The 17,993-nt window shown below is 32.9% G+C and overlaps 1 protein-coding gene across 1 annotated transcript; it reads left to right on the forward strand.

Moving 5' to 3' along the window:
• Positions 1-237: 237 nt before the first annotated feature.
• On the forward strand, positions 238-17,466 carry LOC132701555 (tetraspanin-18-like). Its single transcript, XM_060669590.1, has 7 exons — positions 238-412; positions 3,141-3,238; positions 7,536-7,634; positions 13,721-13,849; positions 13,977-14,051; positions 16,035-16,307; positions 16,366-17,466. The coding sequence occupies exons 2-7, from the start codon at positions 3,173-3,175 to the stop codon at positions 16,510-16,512; spliced, it is 789 nt and encodes a 262-aa protein (XP_060525573.1). The 5' UTR covers positions 238-412; positions 3,141-3,172; the 3' UTR covers positions 16,513-17,466.
• Positions 17,467-17,993: the final 527 nt, after the last annotated feature.

Consider the following 17,993-nt stretch of genomic DNA (forward strand, 5'->3'; position numbering starts at 1 on the left):
CAAAATCGATTGAATGAAGAAAACAATTGCCTAAAACGTTAATCTTTTTCACGGCAATAATGCGCCGTCCGTATACTTTATACTAAAATCTAATGCTCGGAATGGTTCCTGTGACCTCCTTAGTAATACCTTCCATAAGTCCGCCGTAGTATACCTCCTATTTTCTTTCTAAGCAGTTTTTAGTGGTAGGTTGCAGCATGCTGCGACCGCGGGCTTCACGCTGATCCCGAAATCGTGTTGTTCAGTTCAGTGTTCCGCGCCTGCTTTGATAAAACGCAGGAAACGTTCGGTCGCTTGAATAACGATCGCAACCTTTTCTACGTGTTGATCGGATACGCTTGCCTTCGGACCCGATCGGTAAAAAGTTAAACATTTGCCGGGCTTTTTAAAGCATACATGTGCCGATTAAATTGTGAGTATTTGTTTTGGTTGCGGTAATTTATAGCGGTTGAAAAATTTGCCAATTAAAAAAAATAAATAAATAAAGCTTGTAAATGTTACCTAACGCAGCGCAATTTTTTTAACGGCCAATTTTATTGTTGTCCGTTGCTTTCACTAAAAATATCTTGGTTAAATTCGATTTACGCGAAAATTTTTATCGGAAATGAACGGTAGACTATTTCCGTGGTTTTGTTACTTTAGCAATCTAAACTTTCTTGAAATTAGGCTGTCAAATTTCTTTATATCCATTCTTGAAAGAACCTTTGCTAATATATTTTTGTTCGTTCCACAAAGATTAAAGCCTGATTTGGAACTTGTTTGGATGACTCGAAAAGTTTCTTCTTCTTAACGGAATTATCTCCTTCCCACAAGCAACCCCAATAAAAAGAAGTAAATACCGCACATTTTGAAATACCTAACGATATCTCCTACTTCTACTTCTTGTAACTCCTGAAAGCCCTGATATGGTACCATTCATCGATCTATTTTAAACTTTACTTGCATATAGTTAGTGTTTTTTAATCTAGAAAAAGTGTTTTTGCTATAGTTTTTAGACAATGATAGTTACCTAAGAGGCCTTGGTAAAAGCAAGGAATGTAAACGCACTTACTTTGTTTAAATAATTAATTTTAACCTTTTACTTCTCAATTTAATGTAATATGTGAACTAATTATTATGCGAAATTTGTGTTGGTGGTGTATTTATGAATAAACCCTTCTTCGAATAAATCAATTAAATAATCCAGGTGCGAACTCGGTATATTTCACTTCAGCCATTCCACTAATTAGAGTCAATTGCACATTTATTTTTGGAAAACGCTTTATTAACCAACACGTATAAAAGAATGAAGGGGTAATTTTTAATTAATTAATTACGTCATTTTTTGTAGTAGTAAAATAAATTAACTTTTGTAAGTAGGAAATTCAAGATAATCTTTAACAGCTTGTAACACACACACAATCTTAAAATTGCTACTTAAATTAATAACGTAGCCATTTTAATGTCTTATCGATATATTGGTGTAGTTCAGCCATAGATAATTCAGTAAACTTTTACGCTAAGTAAAAATTTACGTAAACAATTCGAATTATACACGTCATCTGGTTCAACTCTCCGGAAATGTGGATTTTCGCTTTAGATTTAATGGAAAGACAAAAGGTTTTGAGTTCAAAAACAATACAACGTCAGTCCCAAATTATAAGAGAGAATGGAGCTACATATTTCGAGGTCGCTGTAATCTCAATTAAGTGCACCTGCTCGGTTTTATATACCTGAACAACAATGCAGCATCCATCCAAGACGATAAGAGGACAACAAAACCAAAATAACATTCCTTTCCGGTCATGCAACGTAGCGTCAAGCATTTCTTCATTCTTTGGCCCGCCTGAAATCGGTTTTGCCGATTAACTTTGGAAATTTGGGGCGTGAATTTGATGTTCTTTTTTATTTTTTTAAATTTTAAAATTGGGAACTATTGAACCGAGATCTGGAAACATTGACCATCCTATTTTGTTAATTATGTGTTTATTAACTCTTAAAATTATCCACCGACGGTTCTTATCGTACATAAATAAACTCAAAACAAAGCATATTTTTTAACAGTTTAGTGCTAAATTTTTTTTAAACAAATTACAGCAAATTAACAAAATTAAGCATGTTAACAATCAGAACCATTAGTTATTCTAAACATTATCATGAAACTATTCTTGTTTTGGAACTTCTTTGTGCAATTTTGATTTTCCGCTTCTGCGACACTTTTCTAAAATAATCGTTTCTTAGCATTGCCTACCTTCTGTTTTCGGAATTCTTTTATTTTCTTGGAATTGCGCTCCTATATTTCACAGATGATATTTTTTAATTCTCTTGTTCTTTTTTTTTTCTTTGTTGTTTACTTCCAAGTAAGGTACCGGGTATGTACTTTGTAATTTCATTCTATATTATTAACTGTAATTAAATATATAATCTATGCAAAAGTACGTTCAAATCCTAGTAGCCGAACAAATTTATAATCGACATTCTGCGCAAGCGTAAAATTTCAACTGAATTTTGGAACCATGGTTCAACTCTCCCGCCTGAGCAAGTCTCCCGCAACTTTTCAAAAGCTGCATTCGAACAGTCATCAGACCTAATTAAAATGTTATTCAAAATACAATGTGACTTATGGGCAGATAGCAAAATATTTCTATCTTTTTATTGTTTGAAGGACAGTGTCCATTATTATACACACTATATTAAACGGTAATCTAATAATTTAAACTAATACTTATACTAATACCAACACCAGGCACATTAAGAAATAAGCGAATCAGTTCAAATGAAATGAATGCAATTTTATAAATTGATAAATAACGCTAAGGCCAAGATATTTGACAAAGCTGTCGCAAGAATTGTCTCTTAATGCTAAAAAATTCCAGATGACTATACTTACTAATCAGTAAGGGCTAAAGTACAGTTTGTACAATTTTTACGGTGACAAGGTATATGGAATATCTGGGTCCTATGTCTGTATTCTTCTTTTTTGTGCTTGAATCAATTGCTGTATGGGCTGCGCGCTATTTCGAAGAGTACCTTAAAACTTTTAAACGATATTTTGTAAAGTGTGCTTTAAGGAATGGCAATTTTGAAGTACAAAAAGAATAGGTTAACGTTTGTCATTCACGTTTGGCACTTGAAAGAAATTATTTTTATTTTTGTTGCAGAGCAAAACCATCTACACAAGAACTTATTCAACATGGTTTATGACTGCGGAGCCTGCATGGTGAAATACGTGTTATGCGCATTTAATTTTATAATTTTCGTAAGTGTGTCTATCGTATTTGTTCAAATTATAAGTTAATGATAGTGTAAACTACTCCTTTCGGCATTGTGATTACCTACGGTTCTTTGCTATTTTTAGATTTCGCGGTGTTACTTAAGCGTGGATAATACAATTTACAGATTTTTCCAGGGAATTAGGTATGTCCTATATTAACATTAAATAAGTATAAATTTTCTATAAAGCTGGCACTGAATTTTATGAACGTACATACCTTTTTCAATTAAAACAAATAAATAAATTTATGTATCTTAACCTTTGTAGCATCCTAGGAATACGACAAATTTCTTAAATCGATTGGGACGATAATAATTACAGAATACAAACCAATTTCCGATAGGTATTTTTCAGATATTACAGTTCTTACAAACTCTAAAACTACCTTGCTAGTTTCACTACAAAGTGCTTATAAGGTTCGTAAGAAAATAAACAATCGTTTGATAGTCAAGTTTTGATAATTTTAGTAAAATGTTGGGATGCATATATTAGTAGGTTTCATGAACAAGTTACAAGTCTCTTTTTACACTTTTTCCGTAATGGTGTAGGTACTTATCTCCTATTTTCCAATCTTAATGGTGTAGACTTTAAACGTACACTTGCACACTGTGCATTTTCAAGTTTATACATTTTTAAATACATTTGTTATCGCATACTAAGAAAATTTACCAGGAATGTAATTATAAACGCCATTTTATTTTTAATTATATATGTCTAATATCTAAAAATAGGTCGTTACAAAGAAATTATTAACATTTTTGTAGAGGACTAATTCCGGGTTATGAAAAAAAATTTTTTTGCCTGAGTAATTTCATAAAAGAAAGTATATATGATGTATGTTAGTTGTGGGTTTTGTCGTCCCTAATGATTTTTGCGTAATATATTTTTCATTATTAAAGTTTTATCGGCTTTGAGTGTACATATGTAAAAAGTTATTGTTATTTTAACAATATAATTTATTATAAACAATGCTAAAATTCCAATGGAATACCATAATTACAATTCTCAAAATTTACACTTATGGGTGGTTATGACGTTCGTCACTAATCCATTATTAGCATTGTATTAAGACGATCATATTTGCCAAGCATAAATTTTTACAACAGCACTGCGCAACATCCATATACAATACGAGTACAGCAAATTTTTTATAAGTGCTATTATAAAGCGGACATGATTCATTAACACATTAATTACCCATCGTTTTGGTTATCTGTTATCTACTTAATTATGTGCTACAAGGTAAATCCCAATTCCGTGTAAATTTTGTTGACAAAAAATTACACAAAAAATTCCCTATTGTGCGGAGTCATATTATTACATATATTACATTATAAACAAATATAAGTACAAGTGTGCCTATGCAATATATATCTGACGTTAAAATACGCCACACTAACTCGTATCAGTTAAATAGAAATAGGCTGTACAGGTTTTCGATGAGTTTGAAAAAAATGGGTTTTTTTAGATTGATGTCAACGTTTTTCTGAAACACTAAAACACTAACACTGAAAGAACTCTCTAAAAGTGACTCACCCATATCTAGAATACGTTGTGACCAGTCAGATATTTTTATCAGATACCTCGATATCATTTTCTATAGGATATCGACAATTTTTATCTAAAGGTCGAAATGTCACCTCATTTAAGAGCGTCGCCGCATTCCATTACAGGGAAAAAAATGATCAAAAACGCAGATAACAAAATTAAAAAGATAACAAATGTTAAAAAACAAACCTCAAATTCTTTAGAACATTAAATTATCATCCATTCGTATAATAGCTTTGTTGGTGTAGTCACTTATTAATTGTCTGATTCACACTCTACGTCATCTTTTGTTCCACTGTACGGGTTCTTTGTATAAATTCGAACTATAGTATACCGAAAATATGCGAAATCCCGAAATTTTTTGTTTCGACGTTCTTTTAGCAGTCCTTTTTTAAATTAAGATTTTGTCTCAATTTTTCTTTTTCTACTCTTCTCTTCAACTGGTATTATGTCCAACGTTTTCATCGTCCCCAATAAACGGAACTCTAGATATTGAATATTTAAAAGAAACCAAAGGACATTGCCTCAGATTAGTATTTTATTCAACTGCGGTTTCCGATACTCCCCTAAATTTTTAATTCAATCGATCAGCGAGAAATTGCATTTATTGTCAATAATATTGGATCAGTCACGCACAACAATAATATCTTTATATGTATTTGTCATTTCCGTTGTACACATGTGCGTTTGTGGTTTTATAGACTTGCAGCGTTTCTCAGACTAGCGAATAGCCGGAATTTTATGTAAATAATGTAATAATAAATAATTCGTGCTCAATTAGTTTAGTTGATTATTTCATATATATACTTAAATATTTTGTCGCTGCAAGCGCAATAATTAGGAAAAATTGGGTATTCTTTGCGTTGTGGACACATTTGTGTGTGACTAACTTTAAAAAAAAATGCCTTTGTGGCAATTTTTTGAGGAATTCTGGCAATTGTCGCAAGTTGATGAAAAAATCATCATTAAAAATAAATTAAAAAATGTCAATTTCTCTGTAAAACCGTTGGTATAACATTATCCATAAATAATAAACAAATTCAAGTGACCTTGATGTGTATAATTTAAAAGTATCGGCATGATTGTTGTCAACGATTGTCAAATCGTAGCAATCCACACATTTTTCATACTTGTCTGAATTTCTATGGCATTTAAAATAAGCAGAGTAATATCATCTTCCAGTATTAGTGCCACTGAGCGGGATAAGCGTTACTAAATGGCGCCATCTATTATTATTTCTTTAGAAACTTTTAAGGTTTTCGGTGCTTCGACAAATATCCTCGAAAAAACGAAAGTTAAGATTTGGTTTTTATTTTCTTCTAGTTCGTTTTATTCTAATTTTGTTGCCATATTTTGTTTTATTTTGTTTATATTTATTATTTAGTTGGAGCCAATGCCATACAAAGTTTTTGTAGTAATTTTTGAAAGCATCATTGTTTAACGGCAAACAAAAATGGCAATATAAGTATGCTTTTCGTTTTGGACAATCAAAATAAAATTGAAATTTTTGCTTGTGTTGTGTGAAATTTAACAGTTTCATACAGAGCGTTGCATTAAAAAAAAAAAAAAACAAAACAAAAATTCAACTTTGCTCTATATACAAAAAGTTAAGTGAGCTATGAAAAGTTTCTCAGTAGTATCTTCTTTTAATATAACTGAAATAGGACTGCAAACACAGCAATCTTCTATCTCTTATGATAAGCGTGATATCCGACAAACATCTACAAGTGGTCGCGTATGTGTGAGGTTAAGAAACTAGGCCTTAAAGTTTATGGAAATATTTTCAAGACCTCGTTTGTCTATAAAGCGTTAATTAAATCATAATTCATTTAGTTGCACCAATTGATCGCAAAGATGTCGAATGAGGTTACTAACTTTTGAAATTATAAATGATCAAACTGCAGTCGAACATTAATCTATACAGATTGCATTTTGTATCTTCGGTTATTGGCCTGGCGGTGTGATTTGAAATATTGCCATCGATGCAAGATGGTATAGCGCTTTGTAAATTTCGCACCTAGTCGCTATTTAAATATTTTATGTAGTGGCAGTTTCAAACGATATATATACAAAAAGGTTTAAACAAAACATTTTTAATTAGAAAAACTTTCGCAGTATCATGAAAATGTTATTAAATCTGCAATAATGATCGCTGCATGACAAAGCAAATAAAGAAAAATCGATATAAGCTGAGATTAAAAAAAACGAAATAAAAAAAAATTAGTAACAAAAATTTCTTTTAGGAAGAGTTTTCAAAAGTTTAAAAACAAATAAAACTATCATACCGTATTGGTGAAAATTTGAAGAAATACATAAAACAATTTCAAAATCGAGCAATTTTCCAATTTCCATTTAACAGTTTTTATTTATTTGTTTTCCTTTCATGGTATCTCGCCGTGTCACCAGAGCACCGAAAAGTAGTTATTTAATCTGCTCTCAATTTGCTGTTAATTGTCAATCAGTGCTAATATTTTCGTTTTAATGCTTATACTATTTCTGTAAAATTGCCTCGTGTTTCATTATTTTATTATTTATTATTATCTATTCGAATTTACATCTTGTTGGGTAAAATGTTTGTCGTTTTGATAACCAATCTCCAGTATGTTAAAGAAAGAATTGACAAAATAAAGATTGATTTGTTTATTCAGTGATATATCGCCTACGGAAAGAAAACTTTGACTTGTAGACCACAAAATAAAATATTTATATATTGAAACACTTTTTCTTATTTCAGATAGCCGGTACCATTGTATTAGGGATTGGGGTTTGGCTTCTAGTTGACAAGAGTTCCTTTATCGGACTTAGTAAGGTGGTGCCAGTCGACGAAATACAGGTTAGTTTAACTTGCCATGGTTCTGGTACATACGTACTTAGCAATAATTCACGCCTTCTCTTGGTGTGGAATGTACTATGTACCTGCGAGATCTGCGTTAATTGGTTAAATTATCGACTTTTATTGGGTCATGACATTCTAGATATAAGTAACAGCGTAGGTTCATTCCGCGTAGTCAAAATCGCATGCATTTTCGATAAAAGGAGTTAATAGTTCGTTATAAATTAACCTCCATTTCTGTGTCACAATACATTTACAAATGGAACGCATAAAACGTAAGGGCGATATTGAATGTGCTCATATGAAAAATTAATGTTCCCTATAAAAATCGATAAATTTTCGAAGAAGATATATATAATTATCCGGACAGGTCAGTAGGTCAAAGTATTTTTCCATCGGTCTGATAGTTCCTATGGATACTTTTTACTAAACACATTGCCCGTGCTTTTGAGTGTCGTGCGCGAAGTTTTAAAAAGTTCGACCTAGTAATCTAAAATACAAAAACCGCGGATCCAAATATCCTCGCTGTTCCAGTAAAGACAGTGAGTTGCTGTATAAAAGAAGCGGACGGTCCTAGAAATAAAAAAAAGAAATAAATCGGATAAGAGAATACTACAAATTATTTTTGAGTTTATGTAATGGCGACCATGTCATCTTGATTTTCAAAAACCCGTTCCCGCAAAATTTTCTTATATTAACGGTAGTTAGAACGAATGCTGTTTTAACGCGAATATTAAATTCAACATTTTCGAAAATAAACTTAATAGTCATTAAAAGGGACTTTTATCATGCTATCCATTGTACTATTATGGCCTCAGACATCGCAAAAAGAAAAAAAATTCTTGAAAAATATATTACTTTTGAGTCACAAGAAACCGCATCTCAATATTTTTTTACGCTATACTGAATTTATCTCCAGGTTGCCAAATAAAGCACTAATTTGATATTCAGAGAATGATAAACAATATTTAAAATTTAAATAAGATTTCTTTATTTAGGTATCTTTATTACTTTTTTTGCATTACATTCGCTTCGTGATCACTACGTTTTAATATCCTTCTTCTTCTTCAAGTGCCGTGTCCTCGCAGAACATTGGTGATCAGTCGCACTTCACTTTGTCCACAGCAGATCTAAACAATGTGGTGGCACTTACTACATACCACTGACGAAGATTTTTTTTTTAGCCCAGACGTTCTTTGGCCACGTTTTTCCTTTATTTTCCCTTGCATGATTATATGGAGCAATTCATATTTTTTGTTTCTCATTACGTTACGTACGCAAAATACTCCAGCTTTCTTTTTTTAATGGTACCTCTCTTTCTTTGTTCATATATTGGAGAACCGCTTGATTCTTCACTTTGTCCACCCATGATATCTTCAACATTCTCCGGCAAACCCACATTTCGAAAGGCTCAATCCTCTTACACACATTGTTTCAGTGAGGGTCCATGCTTTCATACCGTACAATCATATGCTACAGACATACAAACGTAATAAGCGTATTCTTAAGGGAATTCTTAAGGCTCTTCTGGTGAACACATTTTGCATGTTCTTAAAAGATGTTCTTACTTGCTCTATTCTCTTGTTGATTTGTTAAGTTGAGACGTAGTCTTCATTCACCCGGCACCCCAAATACTTGTATATTTGTACTCTCTCCATTATCTTTCCATTTACGATGTATATCTGTTAAGTTATTAGTTCGTTAATTCTTTTCACTTTACCAAAGTTCCTATTCCTGAAACTCTCGACATCATTTCACATATATTAAAATCCGAGAATCTGGAACCAAACCTTCTCACCTTAATTGAAAAATGATTGTCGCGAACATATTTTTCTTATAATGGTCAAATTTTTGGACAAACATGGGGAACAGCTATCACCAGTCATCCCGAATATATTTATGGAAGCTTTTGAGAAGAAAGCTCTCGACACTTGTCATCTAAATTCAAAATTATAGAAAGGCTACGTCGATGATACTTTTGTTATTTGGTCTCATGGTCAAGAAACCCTAGTAGATTTTCTTAGACATTTAAACTCTATACACCATCACATACGTTTTAGCATTGAGTTGGAATAGCCTTCTATTCTTAGATATTCTTATCAATAGAAAATCAGACCTAACATTGGGTCATTGTGTTTACAGAAAACCTACTCATCGGTTATCAACTCTCTTCTTTACAGAGCCGTAAAACTATCTCAGCCCGAGTCACTGAACCCAGAATTAAAACACCTTACATCTGCTGTTCTCTCTAATAATTTCCATATTAAAGATATTAAGCGTCCCATCAAAAAATACACTTCGCCACAACCTTCCAACAGCAATGAGGCCGAAAGCAATCCTACACTTGCCACTGTGGTCCTTCCTTACATTCAAAACATCACTGACCACATATCGAAAATTCTAAAGAAGTATAACGTCAAAACCAGATTTACCACTTACTTACCACACGAAAGAGCCTTACGACTAAAACAAATAAACTCATCAGCCGGACACACTCATGAAACCGGACATGAAATTTTATTCGATAAAATTAAAATTCTTGCATGTAATCAGTTCTTTTACCAACGAAAGATCCGAGAGTCTATAGAAATCTATAAAGAACCTAACAATCTTAACCAAGACTCAGGTCTCTATGGGAATCAGGATTGGATGACCAAGACTGTGTTTATGCCCCTCATTTAGCTCTCCGCCCCCCTCAAACAATATATAAGCAGGTACAGAGTAAAATACGAGCCAGTTTAAGTCAAGCTCTGAAGAAGCCAACAGGATGATTGGCGAAACGTCAGCAAGTTGAACTCAGCAAAAACCGACGCAGGAGGAATCCAGAAGTTTTGTAAAAACTATTACAGTAGTCTGTGGAAGTTTCTTTGAAAAATTATGAGTTATGATTTTGTTTTTGCTGATGCCTATCCATTTGGTTTTCTTTATATTTAAGCGCAGACCTATTTATTGGCTATGGTCTGTTACCGCTGATGAAATTAGCTGTAAATCATCCTTATCTATTGCAAATAAGACCATCTTGTCAGCGTATCTTAGATTGTTGGTGACGATTCCATTAGCTATTACACCCTCTGTTCTTTCTTCGACGGCTTCCTTGAAGATTTAATAATTACGCATTCTCAATAATTTATTATCACCTATTTTTTCATTGAAAATTAATTTTAGTACCTGACTCTTTCAATTTGTCTAAGCTTTAAAACAGCGTTCGCTCTAACTATTCTTAAGATAACAAAGTTTTGCAGAAAATCAGTTGTAGAAATCAAAATGGCAATTAAGCCCCCCGGTGCCCTTTTCCGAAACGAACAAAAATAATTTCCAACATTTGCGTTTTGCCAATTTACTTTTTTTTTCAAATTTGTAGAACTGCCCGTTTTTCTGAAATCGTACTTCGTTGTTCTTACTGGTGCGCCCAGTATACACCGTGAAACTGTATAAAACTAATTTGAGTTCACATTCGGTGTACAAATTTTATAGCATAATTTTCGACATCGTTTTTTCAAATAGCCCCGGGGGAACTGTGTTTGCAACAACCTGTATATAATTTCATCATTTTTATGTTTTAAAAGTCACGTAGTCAACTCCCGATCCATTTTGCGGACATTTCAAAAGGAAATTTAATTTAAAACATGTATTTAGTAATTGAAGCAACAAAACGGATAATTTCTGGTTTAAGAGGTTATTAAGAAGATACGCTTGATGTACTCCGTGTACGAAATGGCAACGTTTTTGAAACTTTAAACCTGGTTAATAGCGCAATATGCTTCGGTTTCATCAAAAGTAATAAACTTTTATAAGAACTTCCGTCATGAGCTGAGAAAAAATAATCCGTTGTACGGAAATCTAACAGTGTTATGAAAAACATTAAAATGTGTTTGAGTGAGTGTGAGTATTTCTATATAAAATAGCACTTACTCATGGATAATACAATGGTTTTAGTTGTTACTGTGTGGTCAGAACGGCAACTTTTATATTTCATTTTTTTGCATTAGTAATCATTTAATTAGGTCTGAAATGGATAGTCCTCAAGTAATTATTTCCTAATGGAAAAAATCGTTTTGGAAAAAAATATTTAACTCTTTGCGCGTTCTTAACATGTTCAACCGATCTTCATAGCGTTGAAAGCTGATTGCCGGTCTCATATTTGATCTAAGCGTTGTTTACATCGGGACCAGTCCGAATAGTTTTGATTAGTTTTTTTGAGCCTTTGTTAGAGAACGAAAAGCGCAAAATACATTTTAGAGTTTTAGTATTACACGATGACATCAAATCTAATTTAATAAGACGGATATAACCACATTTGTAAATATTATTTACTTTACTGACTTGCTATTCCGAACTTCTCCAAAAATTTGTTATGATTTCTGATGAAGTTTGCTATCAGCAGAATATTGTCAAATTAGCATGGAAAATTTTAGTAAATATAGAATGCGTTATCAACACAAGAATACAAAAATGTCTAATAAAGTTAACAGCAATTAACTACAAAAATTAAGCCAAATAAAAATGTATAAAAAAGGAAATAATTTAAATTTCGTTGGGTTTTAAATGTTTTAAATTTTGAACGTTTTTGTTTACTCTGTCTCTCTCTCTCTCTAAAATATCATGCACTGACCAGTCCTGTACCAATTGTCACTTTAAGGCGTAATTGTGTGTGGGGAGTGTGGATTTCGGTGCCATCAAAGATTTTCGGTAGACTTTTAAAATTGATAGTGTTTTGACGTTTATCACTTTGTTGCAAAAATGTGACAGTCGTAGAAATAGTATAGTATGCACCATTGATCGCTGCACTCGTACCAAAACAAAGGGTCGTTAGTTTTGTTGAATTATATACTATTTTGCTAATACATGTTTTCAGATAGCATTGTGTGCACACTTCTAACACACCCCGTATATCTATGCTAAATACCGTTACTGCTAATTTACGTAATTTATTTTTATCAACAATCTCACAATCCTCTCCAACGTGCTAAGGATTTTAGCGATAACAACATCTGTTAATGGCTTAATCATACCATCAGGTATTCAGTAAAAAATTTAAATGAAATCATACTCAGGGGACCGATAAAACGGAATTCGTGACGACGGACGACCAGATCAAAATATAAATGCGTTAATGGCGCATATCCTATCTCGACTTCGTCAGTAGAATCACAATGACCGTAATACCGTCGAAGGTATTTAAAAAGTTTAATAAAATATTCAGTACGCGACTTTAAACATTGGGTTAATAAAAACTGCAAGCATAGAACGAACTGCGCGAACATTTCTAACGGAAAGTGAAATTTTAATTAATTAAAAAATTGTAGCGGTTCTTAAACAACTATACCTGCCGTGGACTTTCACTTTCATGGAGAATTAACCACGTATACGAATAGAACAAATAAAACTAACGTAATAGATGCCTACTTAACAATAGGAATGATGTAACTGTACCTAATTAAAACTGTTACAAGTGCATGTCCTAACGTGTTCAAGTTTACTGTAGAGGCAACCAAATTAGAATTCGTGAAGTAAAAAACTAAACGAAATACATAATGTTCATACTTCCTAATATAGAAGTTTAATTGATTGTGATATTGATATTAACAGATTCAACAATAAATGATGATTATTTGATTGTTGGAACATAATGTCTAAATCTTTAATAGTTTAATATACCTTATATGATTCTTTACTTAGAACTTGTTTTTTTTATTGGACTAGTCCCCTCTTCCAAATTTCATTTCCATGTTTAAAATAATCCAGTTATATTTAAGTGCTTCCAATCACTTGCCCAGTACTGACTATCTCCCTATTCACCGTAGTCACCATTAAAATAATTTCTTAATATTAAATATGTATGAGCTGCATCAGACAGAACTTTGGAATTGCCACAGAAAAAATATGGTCCACCTCAAGCGCGACACAGTTACTTCTAGGTTTTAAAAGAATAGAAGATTTCAATAATCTCGGCATAATATTTCTATTACACTGAAAATTTGATCTATGGACAATAAAATGTATACAAATGCTAGGTTTTAGCAAAGAAACTAAATTAAAAATTATTTAGTAATTATAATAATTATTATTAACTGTTGATTTTTAAGGGATTGGCACAGCCCGGAATAATAGACCAAGCGTCCTACATTCTGATAGCCATCGGAGGATGCATGTTCCTTGTGAGTTTCTTGGGATATTGTGGGGCCCTGAGGGAGTCCCAATGCATGCTGACAACTGTAAGTTTATTATACCAAACCGGAATAAGTATTTCAATTGGCTTAACGTTTTTGTGTATATTTTTTTACAATCTTGCCTTTCCTGAATTCGTTTGTATCATATCATTATAATGATATTTTCTTCCAGTATGGTATTCTGCTGATCGTCATCTTGGCTTTAGAAATAGCAGCTGGTGTCCTAGCAACCATTTATAAATCAAAGGTAAATATTTAATTTATAGATTCCGAAATAAATTGGATAAAATATCTCAAAATTTTAGTAGACTTTAATTTTGCAAATGCTCAATTGTTCACGGTGCGGATTAGCTTGAATTGATTGAATTAACTCATCTTTGTCGCACTCAGTTTTGAATGCTTCAAGTATAACGAAAAACTTTTGCTTCCAATTAACTAACCAACCTACATATATGCATAATAATCGAAATTGTATATTTTTACCCCGATGGGGTGACCTATATCGGTAATTGCAAAACAACCCTCGAAAAGGCTATGTAACTTAATTATTAACGCCACATAATGATAACAACGAAATGTTATCCGAATCGTTTTCGTGTATTCGTGTGTAAAAATATTTTGTAATGCGCCATCGGAAATTATGTCTTATTTTACTTTTTTTTGCTGTTTTCTCTCCATATCCTGGCTGGAAGTTTAAATCTTCCAAAATGTTTTAATTGATATTTCACGAACATCGCCACGCCGCGCCGTTGATCGTCAGTTAAAACTCAAAAACACCGCAAACTGAACCGGTTCTGCCAGCACTAGTTACAAAGACAATAGTACCTAATAGTATCTAATAGCAAATTTATAAAAGTAGTATAAGCAATATTAATTTTTTTTTTCATATTTATTTCCACATCGAATCAGAAACTGTTTTTGGCTCATTGATAATCTTCAAAAAAAAATTAAGGTATTGATCCAAAATACGATTCCTCATATTATTTACACTGCAAATTACACGGCTCTACAAAAGTAAACTGTTTGACAGATGTTTTTATTTTGAAAACTGATTGAAAGAATTTTGGCAGACTGACGTAAGGTTTTTTTGGAAATATGAAAGGGAAAAAAAACGATATTTTTAAAATAGTTTGTTTTTTTATTCAGTAAAAAATTGGATTTCTAGTTAGGATTCTAGTCAGCTCGATGTCAGGTGCCAATAAAGCTTGTCCCGAAGTCTGGGTGCTAATAATTCGGATGCATCCCTTGGAAGGTGCAAATCTCTAATTAAATCATTTAATTCGATCTGGTTAAATACTTCGGGCTCTCTGAAATTTGCAGTGAAATGTAAGTCATCTGTGTCGGAATTAGATTCTTCTGATTCTGACGATATGACGTTTTCTAGTTCTTTTGTGGTGGTAAGTATTAGTACATCTGGTCCGTGAGGAACTCGTCGAATAGCAGAGTTAAGATTGAGATACACAATTTGTTTCTTATTTTTTCTCATGAATCCTTGCACATTACACGAATAAAAATAACAACCATCACTGTGATTTTTAGGCTCTCACCATACAATAGGAACACCAAAGCATAAACATTTCTTTCTACTTTTTTGTCAGTTTTGGCCAATGCTTGAAACGCAAACGGAACAAACTGTATGAGGAGGCGAGGACTTGTCGTGGTCGCCATTTTTTACACAATAATAAGCGTAGCGTTGCATCACTACGACATAACAGATATAACAAAAGTTATTCGGATTGTTCACACAACGTCTTCTTTCCATATTTATACGTTCTAGAACACTAGAAATACGTAACAACGAAGACAACAGCCACGACCACGATGACCAATACAACCAAACTGCGCATAAGCAGGTTATAACGCTGTATTGCCGCTTCTGCGCAAACTCTATTGCTTTGCAGAGAAATCTAATATTATCCAGTGTTGTCAAATCACATTTACTTTCATTAAAATCAATTCATTTACAAATCATGCCTAACATGGAACAAACATATTCATGTCATGTTGTGTATATTAATAAAATAGCATTTTTAAGATATAGGGCGCTATAAAAAAAATGACGCGACAGAGCAAAAATATGGCGTTTTTTGGAAAAAATGTCCCCAGAAATATACAAATAAGCAGGTTTTTTAAACCTAGGTGTTTAGGTCAAATAGATACTGTAATAGTGTGATTTATGCTTATGCTTTGAAAATAAATTTGTTCGTGCTAATCTAGTATTTGTTTCTAGGCACAAGAAGAGACGAAAAATGTGTTAAAAACTTCATTAGAAAAGTACTACAACAGCACAGGATCAGACCCAGTGTCCATAGCCTGGGATCAGCTTCAAATGAATCTCAAATGCTGTGGAGTCGATAACTACAACGACTACAAACAAAATTCGGCTTGGGCTTCTACCGGCAAAACGGTACCGGAATCGTGCTGTGTATTGGACGACGATAAAAGACCACTCGTTTCCAGTTGTACGTCAGATCCGAATGAGGTTAATTCGTACTACCTTAAAGTAGGTTTTGACATTTTTACGCGACTCGAGGCCTTAATTATCTTATTTACATTTTCAGGGCTGTTATGACGCGATCATAAACTGGATCATGAAAAACTTAAATATAATAATTATGACCGTGGGAGTGTTGGCGCTCGTGGAAGTATTGGGCGTTTTGTTTTCCTTTTGTTTAACAAAATCAATTAACGGCTATAGCGGAAAATAGTGCAAATAATCTGATTTATAACTAATTTATACCTACCTACTTTCGAGACCAACCTTCAGATGTGGTGATATTAAAAATAGTTGTAAATAATTATTTTGTATACGTCTAGTCGCATAAAATTAGCTTACCGATCATAAACAACAACTATACAGATATTCTAAAACATAATTTTACGAATCTTCGAAAAAGTTACACTACTCGCAGTCGAGTTTGAAAATCATATTTCCTCTAATTATTGAAAAGATACTCAAAGAGTACTTGGACATTGATCAGCTATTTCTAGAGTTGTGGAATTGACCGGTCAATTTATTTTGTGTCAATTAACCTGTTAATTGACCAAAATAAATTTTATAATACCATGAAATTTGTATTTATTTATTTATAATGTGCGTTACGTCGCCGTCGCGTCGTTCTGGGTACCAATTGGGGTCGATATTATTACTGGGATTCCCCGAATTATCGTATTCGGAGGGTTATAGCTAAATTGGACATCACAAACACATAATAATTTATTATTAAATAATAATGATAGATAACGCTCTGCAATTGCAAGATGATATTTAAACCATTTTTTTACTAGTGAATTAAAAAGTGGTGAGTTGACCGGTCAATTAAGAAGTGGTCCATAGACCAGCTCCAACACTAGCTATTTTTCACCATCGACGGACAGGGCAGCTTAGCGCCAGTATAGCGCAGAAAATAATCACTGTATTATTTAACACAACAACATTGCTTGTTAAGGGTGTTGCGGTTAATAAGCAACCATTTATTCGAATAGGGACGTGGTTTAGAATCGATTTAAAGCCCCCTTACGTTCAAGCGGTAACAAAAAAAGAATATGTATGTAGTATAAAATCTAAACAAACGAAAAATAAATGGTATTAGCTAGAGAGTGATTATATTGTTATGTCAGGGTTATTTTACGATAAAAATAAAGTGTTTTTTAATTTCCAATTCCATGTGTGTCATAAACATTCCTATCCCGCATTAAGTTGCCTAATTCTTTCACCACTATCGACAGGACAGGGCAGCTTAGCGCTAGTCTTTCGCAGAAAATAATCACTGCACTATTTTGATAAATAGTAACGTGGTTATTACTGCGTTGTTATTAAGAGCTGGTGGTTAATAAGCGACCATTTATTCGAATATGGACGTGGTTTAGAATCGATTTTTAAGCTTCCTGGCGTTCAAGCAGTAACGAAAAGAAAATATATGTAGAATAAAATCTAAAGAAAGAAAAAATAAATGGTATTAGACAGCGATTATATTGTTATGTCAGGGTTATTTCACGATAAACAAAGTGTTTTTTAATTTCCAATCCCAAGTGTGTCATAAATATTCCTATCCCGCATTAACTTGCCAAATTCTGGACGACTTTTTCTTTGTACGACGCAATAAACACGTCGCAGTCAGAAGAAACACCAAAAATGTTACCGGAAAAACGAAAAGTAAATGAATTGGCGATATTTAATGATAAAGGT

The sequence above is a fragment of the Cylas formicarius genome, unplaced genomic scaffold (assembly GCF_029955315.1).
Source record: "Cylas formicarius isolate icCylForm1 unplaced genomic scaffold, icCylForm1.1 PGA_scaffold_4__25_contigs__length_36172078, whole genome shotgun sequence".
Taxonomy (NCBI): Eukaryota; Metazoa; Arthropoda; class Insecta; order Coleoptera; family Brentidae; genus Cylas; species Cylas formicarius.

Coding starts and splice junctions, on each gene's coding strand:
- LOC132701555 (XM_060669590.1), top strand. CDS start 3,173: ATGGTTTATGACTGCGGAGCCTGCATGGTGAAATACGTGTTATGCGCA. Junction 3,239..7,535: donor CATTTAATTTTATAATTTTC/GTAAGTGTGTCT, acceptor TTCTTATTTCAG/ATAGCCGGTACCATTGTATT. Junction 14,052..16,034: donor CAACCATTTATAAATCAAAG/GTAAATATTTAA, acceptor ATTTGTTTCTAG/GCACAAGAAGAGACGAAAAA.